Source organism: Gallinula chloropus, assembly GCF_964237585.1.
Source record: "Gallinula chloropus genome assembly, chromosome: 1".
NCBI classification, from domain to species: Eukaryota; Metazoa; Chordata; class Aves; order Gruiformes; family Rallidae; genus Gallinula; species Gallinula chloropus.
The window spans coordinates 179,882,105-179,905,818 of record NC_140085.1 but is presented as its reverse complement, the minus strand read 5'-3'; the positions used below and the strand labels follow the sequence as shown (position 1 = coordinate 179,905,818).

The following is a 23,714-nucleotide window of genomic DNA, read 5'->3' as shown; positions in this document are numbered from 1 at the left end:
TAGTGCCTGGGGAAAAGATTAACTGAAAAACTTAAGATTGAAGTTATTTTTTTCTTTCCAGTAAAAAAAAATATGTTCATACTTCAGACCTAAGTAAAGGATTTGACTAAGTAATGCCTCATTTTACATAGAGCTCTGTAGCCAAATGGAGGGTCCAACCTTAGCAGCTGTGGCTAGATTTAATTCAAACAGTGTGATTTGTGTGCAGCCTAAGAAGGCTCACATAGTACACCTTAAAAACTTCACTACTAGAAGACTCACGGTTCATTGCTTTTTATTAACATGTTTCTTGCTTTCAAACTGACTCCCAACAGATGCAGTTGCAGATGCGAAAAAATCTCTAGAACTCAACCCCAGTAACGCTGTAGCGCTCCTTAGGAAAGGGTAGGTATCACCTCTTGTGCTTTTGTGAACTTTGTGCTGGTCTGCAGCGTGATGCTTGTGTCTGGATTGTGGCTCCACACAAGGTTTTTGCAGTTTACATTAATAAATTTAATGCCGTGCTGCTTGTAACCCATCCATAATAAAGCTGAGGTTATAAGAAGCAATTTATCCTGAGGTGATTACATTAACATCTTGGCCTTTTCAAGAACACACCTCTTGGGCTATTTAAATTCTTAGATGTTTAATTTTAACTAACATACTGTATAAACTAAGGATGTTGTGATCTTCAGAATGTTGATTAGGTTGAAAAGTAATTACTGTTTCCTTGTGTTTTTTCTTTATTCATGTCAGGTTAGGTGAATATCATATCAAAAACTATGCATCTGCTTTAGAATCTTTCCGAGAGGGACAGAGGTTGGACAGTAAGTATTAAAATCTCTTGTCTGCACCCTGCTTCATTGCTAATGAGAAAAAAACCCTAATCTATTAGCTGGAAGCAAAGATAATTTTGGGTTGGAAGAGATCTTAAAGATCATCTAGTTCCAACCCCCAAAGATCAAGGCTCTCCCTTCTTTAGAAGGGTAATGAATAGGATGACTGATTCGAGATGTCTGGCTTCTGGTAAGGTTTGTGCACTCGCTGCATTAAAGAGTAAAACTGCTCAAAAATGTGTATTAGCAAGCGATACATTAATTATTTTCTTCCCTTTATAAAATGGGGGTGTTTCCCAGCCTTCTTGGAGGTATTACAAATAAATGTTGGCAGTATGTAGTAGAATAATTTCTGAACAAAACAGGCTCTTTATATGTAGCTGGAATTTCTTAGCTGTTACACTATTTAATAGACTGGTCACGCACCTTGATGGGTGTTCAAACTGACCAAATGCATTCTTACCTCACACTAGATACCACTGACTTACAGAAGTGTAGTTACTGTCTCTTTCCTTGAAGCATTGGACTCATGCATGTTTTAGTTTGTGGAGAATTAGAGCTTTTCTGAAAACCTGACTTCCCTCTGGAGCCAGGAAAGGAGTAGAATACAATACAGAAAGCTTTGTTAGAAGACGCAGGGAAGCATATGACAAGGCAGTTGCAAGATGGTTGTGATTTCCTTCTCTTCCCTTTATCGCCCATTTTAAATCACTTGCCCCATTCTATTCCATCCCTTCCCAACAGCAGAACATGGGAAGAAAAGCACCTTGAAAGGCTACACAGAGCGAAGTGCACTAATCTGAGAAGCATTGTCATGGTCTCAGATCTTTTTAGTATGTTGTCTTATCTGTAACAGCGACTGGGACCCAAAGGTTTAGCAAATATGTAATTACTTTGCCTCCTCCAAATAAATCATCTGCTCCCCAAAATAAAACTGTACTTTCATGGGAGTGTAAGCTAATTTATGTCCTTGCTGCTAAGTGATTGCACTCCCTCCCTCCCACTTTTGAGCTTGTTTAGCCTCTTTCAGTGCATTAACTCTGCAGAAAAGCATTTTCCCCCTGGAATGATGTGTTGAAATGGAGCAATAAAGGATCTGAGTTGCGGAAGCCATCGGAAGTCAGGTGACAGAGCAGCGTTGGGGCAGTGGTGATGGTGGTGGAATTGCAGCAGCTGTTAGATGTCAGCTTAGGCTGCTCTGGAATAGGAGTTTGAAATACAAGAAATTTCCTCAGGTTTTGGTAGTTTGGATAACTGGGTGGTTTCCACTCATCTGTACGCTAGAAAGGCAGTGCGGTCTTTGCAGTGCAGCCGAGTTCTGTGTTCAGTGTCTTCCTGTGACTGGAAGTGATTCCTTCCAGTGACTTATGTACCTTTCCTGACTTACTAGGTAACTTTTCATACCTCTCCATACTCATCACTTCTGAATCTATACCTTTTTCATATTCTTGCCCCATCCCAAAGAACCTCTCCCAATTTGAGGTGTTCATGTGTGTGGATTTTGTCACCTTTCTAGTCTGTAAGTCAGTTAGTGAATGACAGGACTCCCTGAGCTAATTCAGAATCCCCAAAATACAGGGAATACGGCCTCTTCCCATGTTGAATTGCTTGACTTCTACCTGTTTGAATTTACTTTGGTATTGTTTTGCTTCTTACCTGGTTGAAGTGTTTCTTCCTGATTGCTCGCTCACCTGAAGATGGCTTCTGCTGTACTTACCATATCTTGTTATAAAGTTTGGCCACCCACTGTGAGATGAGGAGTCTCCTGGAGGCCTTTTTAAAAAATGCAGATTTTATTTATTTTTTTAAATTTTTGTTGTTGTTTAGTTGATTCTCTTCCATATATTACCTAATGTGCTGGCAAATTGCTGTCAGTAACAGAATTTGTCTTTGCGGTTCAGTGGAGCACTTGATGGATAAGTGTTTTGGCAAAACAATTAAATTCCAGTTGAAAGCAGCTAATGCAAAAGGAACGAAGTGCAGTGGGAAAACTTGCTACATAGGGCTAAAGAGGTGATAAAGAGAGAAGACTTGAGGAGTTCCTGCCTCAGAGAGGATTGCTGTGATGGGGATTTCTTTGCTGGGGAGGCTGGTTTCTTTGCTGCACGTGGGGGCAGAAGAAACACTGGTAGATGTTCCTGTTCCTTGCTGATGCGAGGTCTGTTTTAATCTGACATATTAATGGTGATGAGCTTCCTACTTGTGCTCATTATCAGCAGGACTGACAGGCCCAGCGTACTACAGTGAGCTTCTCTTTTCCCACATGCAGTGATACCTAAATAGGGCTGGATGTGCTGGATTGTTGAATGTGCTGTGTTTCTTTTGTTTATAAAGTAACACTAGGAAGCAAGGTTTCTTTCGCTCCACCATGAGTCTAGACACATGTGGATTTTTGGAGTTTAATTTGCTTTAGATTAGAAAAGCTGTGTGATCTGTTACTCTTTGGTATGTAATGTGGATTTGGGACAATTATGCTAGCATTTTCTGGAGGCTTTTTGGTGGGTTGTGTTGGGTTTTTTTTTTCTGTGACTCCAAATGAATTTAGTAATGGATTGCATAATCCTTTAAAATAAATGTCTCAGTGTGTACTCTTCTTGTATTCTAACAGTTAGTTAGAATTTTTCAGCAAGTGAAGACCCAGTTAGGTTTTCTGAACTAGAAGGTTCTATTAATAGAAGTTGTTGGTAAATTCTTCAGGAGGATAATGCAATTCTAGAGCACATATTCTTTTGCCTCAAATTATAAAATGTGCTTGGGGGGCAGGGAAAGATGCTGTAGTTGGCGAGAGGGATCTTCTGGGAAAATAGGGAAGACAACCCTGGACTTTTCTTGTAACGTTTTTGTTGCAGAGCAGTCTTGTCACAGGCCTTGGTTCAGAAGAGAATTCCTCACCTGCTGCTGAAAGCGAGAGGCTGGATCAGTGGAGACTTGTCTCCGTTTCTCTTTGCTTAGACTCCTGAGCCTACTTCATCGAATTTCCCTTCTGATTAATAAACTTTGTTCTCAGCTGCAAATTTTGGAAGTCTTACTAGGGTGTGAGTGCTTAGTTTTAATCTTCTAGAGAAGGGTAGGTTGTGGGGAAGCTTTGGAGCTAAGTCCATGCCCTGGTCAAAAGCAGTATTGATTTTGAACTTGCACTCAGGTCCTTCTATGGTTGATTTCCAGACATTGCCAAGGCTGAAGATTCCACAGGCTCTTTGGGCCACCTGTTCCAGTGTTTGACCATTTTTTAGTAAAGAATTTTGCTTATCTAATCAGAACTTACTTTGCTGCATCTTGGGTCCTTTGCCTCTCTTCTTATCCCCGTGTGCTTCTCCAGACAGTCTGTGGTCAGTCATCTAAATACCATAAGTACGTGTTAGGTAACTGAAGAGAGCCCTTAGATCCTGGTCTGCCCCACCCCCTGCCAGCAGTTATTTTTGGGAGAATTGTATCTGGAAGTAGGTATCTTTTTTCAGGATTTGCTTTATGAATGTAGAAGATTGAAAGCAGTGGCTGGTTGTATTGTAATATTAAGACAGCCACAGTATTTGCATTTTTATCTTCTCCTCACAGCAACCGAGAGGTTACATAAATGATATGTAGCCTAAAACTTAGATATCTTTTAAGATGACTGGTGGGGATGGCAGAAGAAAGTGAAGAGAAAATGGCTTGAGAAGCAATTCTAAGACCTAAGTCACACCTTAAAATTTATGTACGTTTTATATTTGAAGGGGCTGAGGGGAATACATCACAACTGCAGTGGAGTCACATTTGGTGTAACATGCATGTCTGCTGGGAACTTTTTTTTTCCATCCTCTTCAAGCCGTGTGCTGGGTAGCTGACAGTGTGAACTCCTTCTGTGAATTTGCTCCATTGTAACAAGATAAAAAGCACAGCTCTTCATAGTAGTTGGTCAGTAACACTACCAACTTTTACTTCCCCAACTGTGAAAGATTTTTCTATGATTTTTCTATGAATGATTAGTCTGTCACTACAGTACTACCCTTTGAGCTAATTTTCAATGAATGAATTTCTATTTGGGTACCTTGCTTCTAAAATGTGGCAGGTAACCCTGGCTGGAGGCCAGGTTCTGCCCAAAGCTGCTCTGTCATTCTCCTCCTCATCTGGGAAGGGGAGAGAAGATATAACAAAACATTTGTGGGTTGAGATAAGGACAGAGAGAGATCGCTCAGCAGTTACACTCACAGGCAAAACAGACTCAACTTAGAGAAAAAATAATCTAATTTATTACCAAGTAAAAAACCACTAGAGCAATGAGAAATAAAACTAAATCTTAAAACACTGCCCCTCACCTCTCCCTTCTTCCTGGGCTCAACTTCTTTCCCAGTTTCTCTACCACGTCTCCACCAGCAATGCAGAGGGAGTTGCAGTCACTGCATCAACACGTTGTGTCTGCCACTCCTTCTTCCTTAGGGGGAGGACTCCTCACACTCTGCCCCTGCCCCAGTGTGGGATCCCTCCCACTAGAGACAGTCCAACTTCTCCAACATGAGTTCTTCTCATGGGCTGCAGCTCTTCACCAACTGCCCCAGCATGCGTCCCTCCCATGGGGTGCAGACCTTCAGGACTAGCCTTCTCCAGCATGTGTCCACCACGGGGTCACAAGTCCCCCCAGCAAACCTTCTCTGTCATGGGGTAATTTCTCACAGGGCCACAGGTCCTGCCAGGAGCCTGCTACAGTGCAGGCTTCTCGCAGGGTGGCAGCCTCCATCAGGCATCCACCTGCTACAGCGTGGGGTTCTCCATGGGCTGCAGGGGATTCCCTCTCCCCATCATTTTCCATGGACAACCTGCTTCCCCAGAGTCTTCTGCACGGGCTGCATGGGAATCTGCTCCAGCACCTTCTCACCCATCTTCACTGACCTGGGTGTCTGCAGAGTTTCTCACATCTTTTCACTCCTCTCAGGCTGCAAAAGCTGCTGACATTGTGGTTTGGTTTGGTTTTGTTTTCTTCTTAACTGTTGTCCCAGAAGTGCCACCACCATTCCTGATGGACTTGGCCTTGGCCAGCAGTGGGTCCATCTTGGAGCCAGCTGGCATTGTCTCTGTCAGACACAGGGGAAGCTTCTAGCAGCTTCATGCAGAAGCTGTCCTTGTAGCTCCACCACTATGAAAAACTTGTCACACAAACCCAAAACACTGGGCTGTCAAGGTCCTTTTTTTTGTGATTTTTTTTGATTCATAGAGTGGAATTGGCGCCTGTATATTCCTAACGCCCCTGAAACTTCCAATGTGTTTTTGTGTGAAACCAGCAGAAAATACTTTGTGTTTGTGAAAATTTGTGCAAATTTAGGTTGTCCTCAGAACAGGTAGTGTCTTCTGATATTTCTCTGGAGAGGAAGACATTGACTGACAGAAAAAATAATTTTAAAAGTAATGGAAAAAAATGTGTAGAAGTGTGCTGCTTGCTTCCCAAACAGTTATGTAGAGGTTAAGCAGACTGGAAAGTGAGTATATTTGGGTCAGTTCAGCCAAAATCTGATGTCCTACAAATCCATTTGTAAGTTAATTAAATATAACAGAGTTAAATAGTAGACTTGTATAAAAATACTTAAAGCTTAACCAGACTGACAGAGATTACAAGAAGAGACTGGGAAATAATTTTTTTTTTTTTTTTTTTTAGTAAATTGATGTGAGTTTGGGATTAATTTGTTCCAGTTGGCAGTTGTGAGGAATTGTTCTTTATGCAGTACATGCAGTGCTTGAAGACTTTTAACATTACTGTGTTTGATCTCTTCTAGATGTAGATGATACCTTTACCATTTGGATTAAAAGATGTGAGGAAACACTAAACGGTAAGAGAAGCCACACTCACTTGATGAGAGATTTCATATTCCCTGTATGCAAAAATTTACAGCTTATCTCTTACTAAGAACAAAATACATTTTTGTATGAAAAGTCACTTTTTCCCTATCTCTTCTTCCTCCCAGAGCATGCGTCCTGAAGACTTGTAGGCTTCAGATTTAGAGAAACATTAGTGTTGGGTTTTTAGCGTAGTAATTAGCTGTGACAGAGGAGTGCCTATTTAAAGTTCAGACAATCATAATTAATTTTAACTCACTTTCATATACAGCTGCTAGCTGATTTTAACTGGAAGCATGTGTCAGCTTGCTTGCTAAAAGCAGCATCAGAACCAGTTTGCAAGTCTTGCAGAACGTAAAGTTGGAAAGCGAGGTGGAAATCTGGGGATTTTACTCTTGATAAAGAGAGCATCTCAGGTTCCAATCGATGCTCTGCTGTGTTACCTGTTGTAGCCAGTGAGTGTGAGTATACTTCCCTTTCATACCATCCTGCAAACCGACACACTGGCATTGAACCCCTCTGCCATCCCTAAACTGCCTGTGGATTTTAATGAGGTAGAACACAAAACCTGATTTCATCTTTTTTTCCTGCCTCTTGTGACTGCTGTACTCTGCATTGGTGAGGCCACACCTTGAATGCTGTGTCCAGTTCAGAGCTCCCAACCATAAAGACATTGAGGTCCTCGAGCAAGTGCAGAGAAGGGCAACCAGGCTGTGGAAGGCAAATCACGTGAGGAGCAGCTGAGGGAACTGGGGCTGTTTAGCCTGGAGAAGAGGAGGCTGAGGGGAGACCTTATCAGCCCCTACAACTACTTGAAGGGAGGTTGTAGAGGGGTGGGTGATGGTCTCTTCAGCCAGGTGACAGGACAAGGGGAAATGGCATGAAGCTGTGCCAGGGCAGGTTCAGATTAGGTGTTAGAAAAAAATTCTACTGTAAGAGTTGTCAGGGTCTGGAACAGGCTGCCCAGAGAGGGGTTTGAGTCACCATCCCTGGATGTGTTCAAAAAAAGGGTAGATGAGGTACTTAGGGATATGATTTAATGTAGGATGGGAACGGTTGGACTTGGTGATCTTAAAGGTCTTTTCCAACCTTGTGATTCTGTGATTCACCCCAACTTTGTGGTGTGCACTGGAGAACCAGGCAATAGAAATAATACAAGTTCATGTCAACCTCTTGACTAAAAAAACAAATAGGGGAGAACCCTATTGTACAGAAATAAACATATTTCTGCTTGATTATACCTTTCTTTTTGCTGGGTTTATTTTGATTTGGAGAAATTAGATAAGTGATCGGCATGTACAGTCTTACTTCTGAAGAGTTACTTGGGTGACAACTTTCTCTGTTCTCTCAAGCAAAAGGGTTATAATCCACGTTTTTCTCTTAATGCCATAATTTTTTTTCCTGCTTCAGCTCAGTTTTCCTGGTTTATCTTTAATATTCATCCCTGTCTTATCTTCTTTTTGAGCCATTTTCTTAATTCTCTGATACTCTAGGAAAAAAAGAATATCCCCCCCCAAAAAAAGCCCAACAAACATTCTGAATTTTTAATTACAATTTAATATTATTTTTAAATTATTTTTAATCTCTTTAGTTGTATGCATTATGAAGAAGCAAAGAGAATGTTTGTTTCTTTTCAAATAAAATCTGTAGTATTTTAGGGAAAATATTTAGAAGAATAAATACTGAACTGTAGTTTAGATTGGGGTATTACAGGAAGTTTAAGGAATTTCTCCACCAGGTTTCCATCTCATTCTCCAGGTCTTCTTGTTGAGCACATACTTGGAGGAAACTTGTATCCATGAGATACAGATTTAATGAGAACTCTGTGCTATGGATAGATGACAAACTTAGTAGAGAGTTGGGGCAGATGATTTTTAAAACTTGTTTGCCATGATGTTGCTTTCATTATAAAAGGTCTGTACAGGTCTCTGCTAAGCAAGAGAAAGTAATGGGAAGTTTGTTCCATTAATCAGAACATGCTTTATATTACAGTTGTTTCTTTGCAGAGGTTGCTGATTGAAATCTGATTAAAAAGTAGGTTGTCATAAAGGCCAAATGCTAGATGTAATTTTTAACTCTTCTGCTGCTGAATCTGGAATAAATGTGGAATGTCTGAGTACCTGAAGGAAGCTAGAATAAGTATAGGCCATGTAAGTTCAACATGTCTTTTCCTGAAAGTGCACTTTTTTTCTTTCCACAGCATCACAGACAGAAATGGTAAGATGTTTTCCTCAGTATGTTTACAGTTTTGATTTCTTTAAGCTAGAGCATACTTTCAGACTTCACTGGATTCTTATAATTCCCAGGCTTTAAAAATAATGTTATATGCTGCACACAGTTCTGAAAGATTTAACTGTTCTTTTGAACACGTTCTCGTAACTTGAGACCAGTGTTGTAAAATTTGAGCCCTGAAAACTCTTAGGAATTGCATACAAACCCAGTAATTACTGTGTTACAGTAAATTTTAATTCTCTCAGTAGCAGTCTGTGGCCTAATTCTACAAATGACCCAGCTCATCTTGTCACTGCTAACTGCTTGTGACTGCTAGAAAGTAACTTTGCTTTCCAGCACACTTCTCTGCTGTAATTTGTTCAGCTTTCACTTTCTTTTTTATTGGAAGTCTTCAGTGTTGAACCTGACCCACTCTTTTTTCCTAGTGTACAGCAAACGTGGTGGGTGACTGTATAAACAAATCTTACAGCTAGAAGGTTCTTACTTTTAAAAGTTATACCCTAAATTTTCAGGTCTATTTCAGGTTTCCTTCATGACTGTAGATTAGCAGCATAGCCACTGTATGTATTTCAGCTATATATCCAGGAAGAAAATGAGTTGAAGCTGAGCTTACTGCTATTTGTACAGTATTCTGAGTTAGACTGATGTATTTAATGTAAATTGAAACTTTTCAATTCTAAATCTGGTGTAAATGGCTAGAAGAACAGTGAAGAGCTTCATCTGTAAGTTAATGCTCATACATTAATCAAGGGGAGCAATCAGTATGAAAATGATTTGTCTTAAAGTACTTTGTGGAGTATTTTTCACTTACATTGATGCAATTTCCTTCCCAATGGAATCTGCCTCATCTAGAATACACAGCAGCAACCTCTGCCACCAAAGATCAAGTAAGTTGACTTTACTTTGAGACATGTAACTGTTCTTCACCTTGGGGACTGGGGAAGCAAGTTAATTATTTTTCTGTAACTATAGAACATGTTGCAGTGCAAGTGAAATGAAATGTTCCTCAAACAGTGTCATCGTTTCTCTTCAGACTGAATTGTACTTTCAGGGGATTATGCCCCACTGGGAGAGTTGGGAATAGAGTAAGCGTGCTGGCTTCTGTTCCTAATTCCCATGCTGGGCTTAATTCAAAGCCTGGCCCATTGTACTTAGGATAGATAATATTTTTGAGATGTTTTGAAGATCCTGAAGTTTAAAGTGCTATATGATTTATAGGAGGCAAACAATATCACAAATTAGTTAAGCAAGAGACCTGATTTTGATATGCCTCTTGATTAAAAATGAGTCTTTGTTCTTTAACTACTTATTTTGTCAATTCTGCAACTGCTCTGTTAGAGGAAGTGGGAGGAATGTTGTTTTAAGTGTCTTCTCTGCCCCATTAAACTACACAGTGAACTGTTTCAACTTTCAGTATTCTCTGCAGTCACTTTTTCCTCTCTTTTTTTTCTTTATCCCCCAGATATGACTGGTACCAAACAGATTCTCAAGTAATTGTGACTATCATGATAAAGAATGCACAGAAGAATGATGTCAGCGTGCAGTTCTCAGAGAAAGAGGTGATGTCTTTTGGTTATTGATACACATCCCTAAATTCCTTATGATGTAATAATTAAACCAATGAATGTTATCTGCTGGAATAGCATAAAAAAATTGGTACAAGAGGTCTTCTGTCTGAGCTCTTTTTATGTACAGTTGTGCTGTAGATGTGTGTATGCCCAATCAGGCGAAGCAGGACCAATTGTCACAGCAGCACCTGCAGGATTTACACACGCGAACGGTAGCATGGTGTGTGTGCTGCAAAGAGAACATCTGTTTGTCAACTACCTGTGTGTTTGGAGGGACTTAAAATGTTTGAGTGTGCGTGCATCTGGAGTAGGAATAGAGAGAGGCTGGGTGTTCTACAAATGGATATAGATGAGTATTACCTTGCTTTAGATTATACTATATAAATATAAACTATATAAATTACAGAAAAAGAAAGAACGTTGGTGGGTGGGTTTTTCTTGGTTTTGCCATCGTTGAATTTGTTAATGGCAGCAGAATGCACGTTTCAAGGGGTGCAATCATCTCGTTACTGTAGTACCATATGGGGTACAAATGATGCTCATGTTTAATTTAGCTGAGAATATTGAAGAGTTAAGTTCTTATTCCCAACTAAATTGATACTTTATGAACTACCAGAAATACTTGGGTGGTTACTGTCTGCTTTAGGTGGTGGCAAACGCTCACACAATCTTAGAATGGTTTGTGTGTATTTGAAGGGAAGTTGCAAATTGTTTTCGTGCTCCATTATTAATGTGTTGATACTTCATTTGCCATATATTTCTTTCCCCAAAGAATGCAGATCAAGCTGACAAGATAATAGGCTTTTTGAGTACTTGCTGGCTAAGGATTGAAATCTCCTGTTCATTTTCTAGTGTACTTTAGAAACACCTTGTTCAATAATGCAGCAATGTAATGGCATCCTCTGAAATTCTGATGCCTGATGCTTTAAGTGCCGTAGTGAAGGGTCATTAATTAAATCACTTAATCTTAGTGCCAAATGACAATCCTTTACTTGCAAATGGAAAACTGCTCTCAAAGATGACCAGAGATGTGTTTTCAACTGTTAACAGATGAATGCGTCAGTGAGGCTTCCATCAGGTGAAGACTACAACTTAAAGCTTGTTCTTCTTCATTCTATAGTGCCAGAGGAAAGTACATTTAAAGTGCTTTCAACAAAGGTAAGCCCCTTAAAGTGTAAATTATTTCTTTGACTGCTCCTGATGTTGAAAATATTTCTGCTTCATTGTCTTGTCTCCCTGTAACAGTCATAATACCTTGCTTTTCATAAAGGATTGCTTTTTCTTTCTTCAGGGTGCCTTTCAGCCAGTGGGAGGCTTTCTAAACTTGTGCAAATATCAGAAAGAGTAATACATGTGATGGTGCTTGCTGAAGGGCAAATGACAGCTATATTGAGCATGCTTTCACTTGTTGCTGTAGGAGGAAGGTTGTGGTCTCCACTCTTACAATTCAGGCATTAATAGAAAGGTGGTAATCTTCCCTAAACTTTTAGGAGCTAATCTTGCCTTGTGAAGCGTTATCTTTGTGTACCCAAGAAATAAAAAGTCAGACTTTGAGGATTTCTGAACCGAAATAATTCTTTGGCCTTTCATGACCTTTTCTTGCTGGTAAAGGTTAGCTGTATGGTTAAATGTTCTTGGCTTTTTCAAGAGGGTGTATTTCACACTGTTCTTGGAAATAGTACTTGCTTGGAGACACTTGAAAAATGTATGGTGTGAGAATGCTTCCAACATGTTGTTTCTTCTGTATTACAGGTATAGAAAAATAAGGAACTGATGGTGATCTGGCGTAGCATATATTGTTGGTATAACACAGGCAGACATATGCTTTGTCCTTAAAGCCAAGAATCTTTGAAGCAGGAATATATTGTTGATGCTTTCCTTGTCTTTCAGCAGTGGCTCTGCAGAGCTCTTGGAAATTCATGTTCTCATGTTCCATTTGACCTGTCCCCTTCTCAAAAAAGTACCTGTAATAGTTCTTGAATTGTTTCAGGAAAGAGGGGCTTCAAGATGCTATGAGAAGACTTCGGTAGAACTTAGTGGAAAGAGGGGGAAAAACAAGACTAAGGTAGCTGGGTAGGTTATGTCATTGAGTCACACCGTGGGGGGATAAGCAGAGTGCTCAATTTATGTAGAAAATCTGGTGTTCTGTTAGTATTTATATAAATTTGTGTGGAATGGGCACAGAGCTTGTCAAGAGGAGTAACCATGATGTCCTATTTGCTTTATGTTCCTGTCTACCTTGTATTATGTTTCTGATTTGTTTACAGTTGTTTTTATGAAGCATCTGTGTGCTACTGAGCTCTCCAAAATGAACCTGACCAAGTCTTTCTACGCTGCCATCTCTAGCCTGGGTTAATCTCTGGACAATCTCTAGTAGGCTAGGGTTTGGTTTAGACTGAGGTTCCTGAAGTGGTGTGGAAGCTGTAGTTACCTTCAGGCAGTGTCTTGAGTTGTAAATATTTTGTATTTCTTTTCAAATGTTATTACTATGCCCATATAATTTGAAATAAGATGGGGTAAGAGAGAACGGAGGAGGTGTTCTAACCACAGAGTCAGTGCTTAAACATGTTCTTCCTCTTGCAGAAAAGAATAGTGTAAGGACGGCTGTGAAGGCATAGGGAAAGAATACAGTCTGAGTGATTCCCCAGCTAATTCCGTCTCCGACCAGCAGATGGGAGTCTGGCTGAAGGAAAAAAAAAAATGTAAAAGCAGGTCTAAGTTAAGTGTGGGAAGACGTTTTAAAGGCTTAGAATATTCCACTTTGAAAAACATGAGGCACTTTCAGAGAACGGTGCATCCTCAGTGTTTGAATATGAGAAATTCAGATTTCATACTTTTTGCCTGTGTACTTTGTTCTTATGAGCAGGATGAAAACCAGGCAGCTATTGCTCTGAGTAAGCTGCCTTACTACTTAGAACTCCTCAGACCCTTTACAAATTATTTTGTGTTGTTTGCTTGAAGTCCTTTAGTAAGGAATTTTTACTCACACTCATAAATTGGAACAGATCTGTTCCTGTGCATTAATAATTTCCATAAGAGTAACTGCAGATGTTCACATGGATTTTGTATTCCTGCTTTGGTTGAGAGCCACGTTGCCTTTAGCATCCTACAGTCCCCACTGTGGAGCAAAGAGTTTCCAGTTATGTGGGGAAATAGCTGAGGAAACAGTGGAATGTATGGGCAGGTTATGTGGTTGATGGAGTTCAGGTTTCTCACTATCTTCCTAAAACTAATAAACATAATGGGTAGACAATGAAACAACAGAGCTGGCAGATGGTAGCACAGTCCTGCCTGCTTTGGTAATGAAGAGAAGCTGGAGAGAGATTTCTCAGTGCTGCTTGAAATACAGCATCTCAACAAATGCAAACAAATGAATGTAAAGATACAAACTCAGGGGGAGGAAATGGCCTTCATTGTAATTGCAGATTCCAGCATAACTGCGAAAAGCAGGCAGAACTTACAAACTTTGGGATTGGTTCTTTCAGAGAACGTTAACAGTGGTGAAAAATGCAGGTGATAGCTTAAGAATTGTTTCTTTCCTAGCAATGAAATAGAAATTATACCTTTCAATAAAATCCATGCTGTGTCTAGCTCTGAGATAAAAAGTTTCTGCTTGGAAAAGAACAGAAGTAGCAAATGGCACAGAGGTAGATGTTTGAATGGTTTATGTATGAGTAGAAATAAATTGGTGTTCATAATCCACAGACTTCTGACTTCAAGCTGTGAGCTACAAGAGGTAAAACTCTTGGATGCAGACTCAAGAACAGCGTAACATGTGGGTGAAGTCCAGTTTTGAGATTAAATCTTCATCTCTTTATGCATCCTAGTATTGTATATTCTGTAATTATCAACAGTTTTGCAGGTGATACAGACTGCCTTTAATAGTGGCCGTATCTGTTACTGCCATGCCTGGAGCTGTATTTTTCTTTTTTTACCCAATTCAAAACTTTATTTGCTATTGAATATGTATCTCTATTTGCAGATTCACCTTTGAGTTATCATTCCTCTTCACGTTCAGTTGTGAGTTACTTAGAATCACCCAGTGTTGGTCAGCATATAATTCTAGTGCTGTAAGGCCTCAGCTTAGTTTGTGTGTGAGAAAATGCTGAATACAGACCAGCTGCACTGAGCCCTTCCCTCGAGGGGACTGCTGTGTGTGCAGAGCCATTCTGCAGAAGGGGAGGATGCATCTCTAATCTCATTGCCAATCATTTTTTCTTGTACGTGAGTAGCACAGCTGATAGATCATAACTAGATCGATTGATGGTATTGGTTGTACTCCCCATCTGTCAAAGGTGCCTGACTGCTTAGAGCAGCAGCACAAAGTAACAGCAGCTCTGTAAATGTGAGATCTCTGTCTTACAAGCAGACACCGATGCGGTCTTTACACAACACGTGACTTTGTACACAGTGTGTAGAGTTTCTGTATGTTTTCTTGGTTATTCCCAGCTGTGTTCAAGACTCAGGTGAAGCAGGGGAAACATGTGCGGCACCGACAACCACGGGTTTTATTCAGTAGTTAACGAGAGGCAGGTATCCATTAGAGATGGTGCTTGGTTGGGGTTTTTTTACTTACTTCCAGAAGAGGGAGCCAAAATGTAAATGCTGGAACGAGTTTGCTCTTTGGAAGTCGCCTGTGTACAGTTAAGCTCTTGCTCTGCATAATACTGTAGTGCTCCTTTCAGAAAAGGAAAAATAGTATAAAAACTTAAAACAAGTGACCAAATATGTGTAAGACAAAACTATCTGATCTGCCTCTGTCTGGAAAATACATCAGGAAAGTAGAAATGCACAAATAATGTAAGGATTCCTAATGATCTCAAACTGTTCTTGTGCACAGTCAGCCTTGCTTCTTTTCCTCGTTCTGTTCAGTCTGTCAGTCAGAATCCCTACTTGGGGTTCCAGGGGAATATTTTGCCATGCTATGTAGGAAACTTGTGTACCGTGAGCAGTTTCTCTAGGTCTGCTGTTGTGTTCTAGGTGATGCTCAGGGTTTTCTTAGACCTAGGAGAGTGAGGACAAGTACGTGCTCTTAGCACGTGTCCTTATGAACTTGAAGGAAGCGAGCCCCGTTGTTCTTTTCTTCCTCTCTGCTCTTGTATTTACAGACAGTCTGGGGACAATTACCCTGAGTTTCACTTTTCAGTGGTTGGGGCTTTTTGCAAGCAATGACTTGCAGCAATTTAGAGCCATTTGAAAAAGTGGTAAAAAGCAGTTTCTTTACCCCAGAACTGTCCTTTAATTAGAGATGAAAGTTGTGCTGCCAACAGTGGAGGTGTTAGAAATCCTCAGCCTCTTTTACAGTTGACATTTGTTACTTAATAGAGATGTCTGAGGTAGAATCACCCTCTTAGCAGCGCCTTGCCAAGAATATGGTAGTGTGCATCAGGGGAATGTTTCTCTTCCTCAAACCAACATTTTGCTTTGCAAACTTTGAAACGTTCTGTGCAGTTTACTGGAAAAGCATACTGATGCCTGTTGCTAAATGTGAAGGAAAAGGCAAAGAGAAACCATTTCACACACTCTTGGACTGTTGTCAGAGCCTCTATTCAGAGACAAATGTACACAAATAAATAAATAGAGGGATTTATTTTAACTAAGTTGGTTCTTACTGTTGCAGTCAGATCCTTGAAAGGTAATTTCTCTTTTTGGATGTTTTCATTAAATTGCTTGCAGGCACTTGAATGCAATTTCCCTGCTCTCATGTGCTTGTTTTCTCTGTGAGGCTTTCATGCAGATCCTTACTTCCCATATATATTCCTGAGTATTTTCTGTAAATTATAAACTGATATTTAAGATATGGGGTGGATACTTTTCTGAAATTTCCTGCATCTCTTAGGCAGGACTAGTTGGAGTGTTTTCCTGGCTAGACCATAAAGAAACCTTCCCAGTGATGGGCACGATATTTACTTGGCTCAAAAGAAGTTTGACTTTTTTTTTTCTGTATTCATGCAGATGAATGTTGGACAGATTTAAACTTGTTAATACTTTGAGTACTATATTTTAAGCATGTGAGTTGGTGCTCATGCTTTATATAAATTCATGAAGGAGAACTAATGCATAAGGGTTTTTCTTTGTCTTGAGAGAAGATGGATTTAAGAACTATTGGAATAGCAATGGTTTACACAGAAGATGCAGTGACAAAAGCTTTAGGAAACCTAAATGATCTGTGTTGCTAGCTCCTGTAAAATTCAAAATGTTAACAAGGGCTTGCTGTATAGTAACAGTGAGGTGGAAACTTTGACCTTCATTGCACTAAGTTCTCCATAGTATGTAACTGGCAAAGAAACAGACATTCACACTGAATCCCTTCTGTTGCAGTATATTCATTTCAGAATAAATTTCTTAGTCATAAATATTTGTGTTAACACCATAGACTTATGTACATCTAAATACATTATTTTGTTTTTAAGTTATGGACTAAAGATCTGGAAGTTCAGAATATAAGCAATGTACAAAAGGTCTTTGGTCTTAGAGGTAAGTTTGAACAGGTCATATCTTTTCATGGGGCCCTGGGCAGCCTTGTGTAGATCCAGGCCTGGAGGATGGTGGCCCTGCCTGTGGCAGGGGGGTTGGAGCTCTATGATCCTTGGGGTCCCTTCCAACCCAGACCATTTTATGATTCTATGATAAGATAGTGCTGTTTTGTCCTACTCCTAAATTGAGGTAACAAAATACATGAGGTGATTGCAAAATAACTGTAAACACTGAAAGCTTGTAACTTGAACAGAGCACTCTGTAGTTCAGTAAATAACTAAGCAGTTGATTGGAAACCCCAAATTCTTGTTTTCCTGTGTTTTGATTATAGCAAAACATCAGAACTTAAAAGGGTGGGTTTTGATAAATCTTAAACTAACGGGTTGATGACTGCTTAAGCTTTGACAGTTCTGATTTCCTTCATCCATCTGATCAGAGCTTGACACAAATTTGCCAGCAGTAAGTGAACTTTCCCTTAGCGTGGACTGTAAAATATGAAACACAGCAAAAATTCTTGTAACCTGTCAGCATACACCAGAATCTTCTTTTAGGGAAGAAGATAAAAATTCTTTCCCTTTTAATGTTTCTCAGTTAAATTGCAATGTCTGTTCCAGAATGTAAGTTCACATGAAATCTAGTTCAGCAGAGATTTGGGCTCTTGTAACAGTAAGCTTCTACCTAGAAAGTTAATGTTGGCTTGCTGACTACTATTGTGTTTATCTGTAGTTTTAAGAAATAATTTCACCCCTTAACTTGACTGAAGGCTTTTTTATGCCAGTCATCTTAAAAGTAAGGTGGTTTTGTGTCCTTATTGTACCAGTGCAATAGTTTAGATCAGCTTCTGAGAGCAACTGTGTGGCATCTTTTCTGATATTTAGTGCTTGGATTAAACTGCAGGCAAACTTGTCTAAATCTCTGCTAGGTTTTCAAAAAATCTAATACTTGTATGACTTAGAAGGTTCTGTGAGTCAGAATTTCTCAGTATCCTTTTGCTGCTGCTGAGGTTTCTTGTAGATGATGAATCCCCCATTCCAACCCTCCTCTCGGAGTGGTGGGCTTCTCTCAAGGCAGTATTTCAAACAAGTAATGCATGAATTAATTGCTCCTCACAATTCCATGTTTCTTTTTGTTTTGCTCACTTTGAGACAAAAGCACCAGGAACACTGAAAACAGCAACAGAAAGCAAATGATTTCTGTCTTGGAACTATTAGTACATCTGGAGTTCTGTGTGCTCTTTGGGTGTCCCGGTGCAAGAAAGGCTCTAGGCCGGTGGAGCAAGGCCTAGTGGAGGGCTACCGAGACAGTCACGTGGCTGTGCAGCCGGAGAGGCCTAGGGATGAGGCTTGTCCTTAAGAGGCATGCAAAGCATTTACTTTGCAATGAAATTTTCCTGTCTTTTTTTTTAAAGCTGGCATGAGGCACATAGGCATGTGTCTTATGAAATATAAATATTAAATCAGAGTAGTTGGCGAAGTGTGGATATGGTTGGGTTTTGTTTTTTTTCAAAGGAGAGGAAAAAGCTAACAGTACTTGGGTGTTGGATGTGACACAAATGTCCGTGCCGATGTGTTACTTTCCTGTGTGATAGCTATCAGTATCTGCTTTAAAACATTCATTAAAATGCATTTATTGCCGTTTGTGTGCATAATTGGGACTCGCAAAGTTGTTTCTCCCCAGATCAAATACAGCTCTCAAGTTGAAGAAATGTGTGCCTTCACAGGCAGAATTTTACAGCTTTATATTTTTGGAAAATGTGGTTGTATAATGGTACACAGCTAATGATTTCCCTAGTTTTGCTCTTGCCTGCCACTTTGACTAATGAGTAACTTCAATTGAAGTGGATGGAGTAGACGGGGTAGAGGTTTAATCATGTCATAAATACATTCTGTCTCAGATTTTCAGCTGTCTATACTTCTGGCTTGGCAGAGTTGAAATGTTTTGGTTTTAAGAAATCTGCATCTTGCACTGGGAATTAATTTGTAGCATTTCCTTTTCCTCAGGGATGTTTGTCATGTAGTACCAGTTTAGGGACAGTTCCAGAGAGGAAAATGAAAGAGCTAACTAACAGATTAAAAAGGAGGATTACTGGAGCAGCAAAAGTAAAGATCTTCTTTTTTTTTTTTTCTTTCTTTTTTTTCTTTTTTTGTCTTTTCATGCGTGGGCAGAGTACTCTGATGAATAGCCAAAGGTCTTTATAAGGGTTCTTTGAAGGGGATTGTATTCTGAGCAGGCAAAACTCTGTGTTTTGTAGCTCGCACCAAGCATTACATTGCATGCAAGGTCATTCTTGGTGTGGATGAAATAGTCTGTATGTGAAATACTGAATGGTAACAGTGAAAAGCCTGAGGCGTGAGGGTAAGAGGAGAGAGAGAAGGAAGGAAGAAACAAACACAGAAGAAATTGAAGAGGCATAGGGTTGAGCAGTCTCAGCATCAAGCATTTCCTTTTTTTTTTAAATAAAACATGGAGGGAAGGTAAATGCACCAATAAGCAGAGTATAAAATCGTAAACATAAGGGCTCCTCTACTTAAATTGATGATATGAATTCCTCAGGTTGTGAAGAGCTGTATGGGCAGCAGAGTAGAGACAAGTTGTTTTAAATTAGTACTCATGTTTCACTTGTAACTAATTAGTGCCTTTATAAGTAGCTAATTAACATAATTTGACTCATGAGATCCAAACCCTTTGGAAAAAAATAAAACCCAAACCCAAGTTCTGGCACTTGCAGAACTATTTACTGGACTTACATGCAGATATACAAATATTTTAGCTTCCTTAAGCTAATTGCATGCAGAGCATTACATTTATGAGTGTAGCTGTTCAAAACTGAACTTTAAGGTGGTTGTTTCCAAAGGTGCTATTAGAAGAGTCCAGGGAAGGAAGCTTTAGTTCTCCTGAAGACTTAATTATTGGCACAGTTCGAATGCTGGTTCTGCAGTTTCAGCAGAAATCTGTGTCCTTGCAGACCACGATATTAAACTCTGGAATACACGCCTTCTTTGGGGACAGTAGGCTGAGCAACTAAAACAATGCAGTATTTTATTTGTCATTTTTGGTTCTGTGACTTTTGCTGTGTTAAAAAGCAACAGGTACCCTGATGATTGATTTGTGACTTGTAAAGTTGCTAAAAGCATTGAAAGTCCAGCAGACAACAGACAGTGGGAAGGCAAATACCAACTCTCCCCTGCCACAAAGGACATTCCATACCTGAGATCTTAAATTTGCTGCTTTTCTCAGTTAATGCAAGTTAATGGTGGAAAATTAAGTATTTGAACCTGTCTAGGGAAATGGTAGCTTCCTGGGGTGGGAAGAGTGGGGAGAGAAAAAGGAGCAATCGTAATTGAGTAGTTTGATTGCAAACATGGAAGCTTTGAAACTTAAATTAGCTCATTTCTGTATATTTTTTTAATAAGGTATCTCAGCCTGTTGCTTACCAGTGACTGATTTGAAGGGTGGATTAAATAAAGTTCAGGTTTCAGATCAACATGATGCTGTGCGAAGAGCTTGCTGTTGGGATGTCAGGGTTAGGTTTTACAGTGGTGCCTTTGTTCTTGGGTCTGCAGGGATCCCCAGGTTACAGTGGATTGAGGTAGGACTCAGAACTCGCTTCTGCTGATCTGCTCACAAAGAAGGAACTGCTGAGGTTTCGCAAGCGCTGGTTTCAGTTAATTAATACCATCCTAGGAACTTTGTGACATTTTCTGAAGTGAATTTCTCATTTGGAGAGACATTAGACAGTCCTTGTTTTGCAGATACTGTTTTGCAACTTTGTAATGCTGTAACCAAAGGATGAGGTTAATTGCAAAAAAACACTTCAATGTGGTTGTCTAAAGGGATTAGGTGTAGTTGTGAATAGGGCATGACATACTTCACTTAATTTTGTTTCTCCTGTGATAATTGCAGCCATATCCATTTTTAATTGCCAGGTCTATCAATGAATGCTAGACAGTTTTCTCCATAGCAGTGTGTGTTCATTGAACCAAAGGAACACAGCTTTGGAATTTCTCCAGTGGGAAGATCTGCATGGTCCCATGGTGTTTCTCTGGCTTCTGTACTACACATCAAAAATGAACTTTTTTGGTAGATGAAACATAAACTTAGACCAAGTTGGATTTCACTGTCCTTCAAAAGTACTGTGTAATTATTAGAGCTGACTGGCAGGAAAGGGATGATTGAAAGATGATACCTCAGTGCTTGGCAGCGTAGCGACACTGGGACTGACCGTTACTTTTGGGATGCCATCATTTACACAAATAATCAGGTGAACAGTAAGCAAAAGAAAGTAAGTGGCACTAATCAAAAGGGTGTAAGGCTGATACAAGAGCTGTGTCAACCAAGTTCTTACGTGACTTGTGGTCATGTAACTTCATCTCATAAGGTAGGTGAATTTTGCTCAAATATAGGCGTCCTATTAGAGAGTGTATTTCCCAAAGCAAATGTCTTCTCTTACTGCTACAGGATTCAACTACTTTGAAACTATTTGGCAGGACTGTTTGCCATCTGGATTAATTTCTCCTTTGTCATGTGTTTCGTAGGTTGAGATAAAAATGAAAAAGCCAGAGGCTGTAAGATGGGAGAAGCTTGAGGGCCAGGGAGATTCTCCAAAATTAAAGCAATTTACACCAGGTTTGTCCTATGAACTATTAAGCATTAAATGGTTTATTTGTATTAAGTTGCTTGCTAATATTAATAATTATTGTGTTAAATATTGTTAATAAAAAACACAGCTTCGTATTTAAAATGAAGAACATAACAGTCATCTTTTTACTGCCAAGAATTGACAGAAAAAGTCTGCAGGGCATTACTAAAATGTAGGTATTAAATTTAGCCATAACTTCAGTTAATCTGATTAATTGCTAAGGATGTATGCTTGTCATTAATTAGGCAGGGTTGGTGTGCTTGGCTTTGTATTTTGGTCATTGTTCTGCAGTTCTAGGCATTGATACGCCTTTATTGTTGCTTAACTACCAGAGTATCACTTACTTAAGTATTCCATCCCTCTTGGAAAGTAATAGTTTTTCAGTTCTTCAAGAGACATTAACAATCTTTCTTTGTGAGAATTTTAATTCCCTGATTTCAGATCTTATAAATTTTATAATTTAGCTCAAATTTTCCTATGGCTCCAGACTGCTAGCTTTTTTTTCTTTCCTTCTTACTGTCAGCCTGCTTCATTTTGACTTTGTGTTGCTGTTATCCAGTGTATTTTTGTTGGATAACTAAATTATGTAACTTTGTTTATTAAAAAGTAAACTTTTGCAGCTGCTGAATGTAGTCCCTAGGATTTCTTAGTCGTCTTTATCTTTGTTAGTGCAGTATCTGTAAGTAGGGACAAAGCCATTTGCATTTTCAGATTTCACTTCCATTATCATGTCTGATTCATTGGATACATATATGTCTGTGTGTTCTCTGCTGCTTGGTAAGTCATGAGAAAATGCTTTGTTAATGCTTCTGTTTCCAGATACCCAGCACTTGTATCCGTCATCCTCTCACTATACAAGGAACTGGGACAAACTGGTAGTTGAAATCAAAGAGGAGGAGAAGAATGAGAAGTTAGAAGGAGATGCTGCTTTAAATAAACTCTTCCAGCAGATCTATTCAGATGGTACAGATGAAGTGAAACGTGCCATGAACAAATCGTTTGTAAGTCTTGGTTCCTTTTCTCTGAAGAAATACATAGCTGCACCCTGACACAAGTTACTAAGCTTTGTGTGAACCGGGAAGCCTCTGATGACATGTTGTTGGGCCCATATGGCCCAATTTGATCAGGTGTTGGGCCAGTATGGCAGCGATTTGATCAGATGTTGGTGTAACAGGTGTCACTGAAAGCCACAGTGTTGTGCACTAAAGAATCTGACTCTTTATGTCTGAGTTTGTGCCTCAGTGAGGCTTGTGCTTTGTCATTGAACACTTTGTTTTAATACAATGTTTGGCTCATCTAGAGCTTGAAGAGTTGCCTTGAGTGAAAGGATCTAATTTGTTTTAATTGTTTGTATCTAGTTCCTTTTATTTGTAGCTCTCCAATGCATGAACCTGACTGACCTTTTAAAAACTTCTTGTTAGTGAAGCTTGTGTCCAGTGCTGCTTTTAAGTATTGCTGGGCAGAGGCTCACAGAACGATGGCTTTGTCATGCTTTGTTCTATATATACACACAATTCCTGTGTAACTTGCTGCTTTGTGAGCTAAATTCCTCACCTTTCTTCAGGATTTGTTAATCTGCTGTAAGACAGACAGCTTTTTCTGTTGCTAGAATTTCTCCAGCACACTAAACAAGCTTCTTCTCGTATTGCAGATGGAGTCTGGAGGCACAGTTCTGAGCACCAACTGGTCTGATGTTGGTAAAAGGAAGGTAGAAGTAAATCCACCTGATGACATGGAGTGGAAAAAATTCTAATCCTGTTTTTAAAATCTTTTACCATCTATGTGTTGCCATAGTCATGTACTGACCACTGTGTATGGACATAGCATTTTGGATTCAAAGCACTGAATGTTCCCTTGGAAACAGGAATTGTCTTTGCATTTTGCGTGCTTTAGGAATTCCTTCATCTGCAGATGTTGAAGACACACTCGAGTGGAACCCTCTTTTCATCACCTCTAATTTTTGGAAATTGAGTCAATCGCAGTCTAAATTTTCTACCACCCTTATCAGCTCTGCTCTTCGGGGATAGGGTGATCTCTAATGGGCTGGTCAGGATTATTGCCTTACGCCTGTTGTTTCTGTTCAATAACTTATTAGATTGTGGCAACTTTGGGTAAAAACACTTTTCAACAACAGTGTTAAAATTGTTTGTTCTTTAACTCTGCTGAATAAAACTGTAA

General features: G+C 39.6%; 1 protein-coding gene across 1 annotated transcript in view; it reads left to right on the top strand.

Moving 5' to 3' along the window:
* The window catches only part of SUGT1 (SGT1 homolog, MIS12 kinetochore complex assembly cochaperone), a 28,084-nt gene extending 4,370 nt beyond the window's left edge, over positions 1–23,714 (top strand). Inside the window, exons 4-13 of the mRNA XM_084279133.1 lie at positions 315–384; positions 736–806; positions 6,560–6,613; positions 8,821–8,837; positions 9,705–9,739; positions 10,315–10,411; positions 11,471–11,578; positions 21,433–21,523; positions 22,356–22,537; positions 23,188–23,714. Of these exons, the coding sequence (XP_084135259.1) occupies positions 315–384; positions 736–806; positions 6,560–6,613; positions 8,821–8,837; positions 9,705–9,739; positions 10,315–10,411; positions 11,471–11,578; positions 21,433–21,523; positions 22,356–22,537; positions 23,188–23,289 (827 nt within the window). The 3' untranslated portion in view covers positions 23,290–23,714. The remainder of the gene's footprint in view (positions 1–314; positions 385–735; positions 807–6,559; positions 6,614–8,820; positions 8,838–9,704; positions 9,740–10,314; positions 10,412–11,470; positions 11,579–21,432; positions 21,524–22,355; positions 22,538–23,187) is intronic.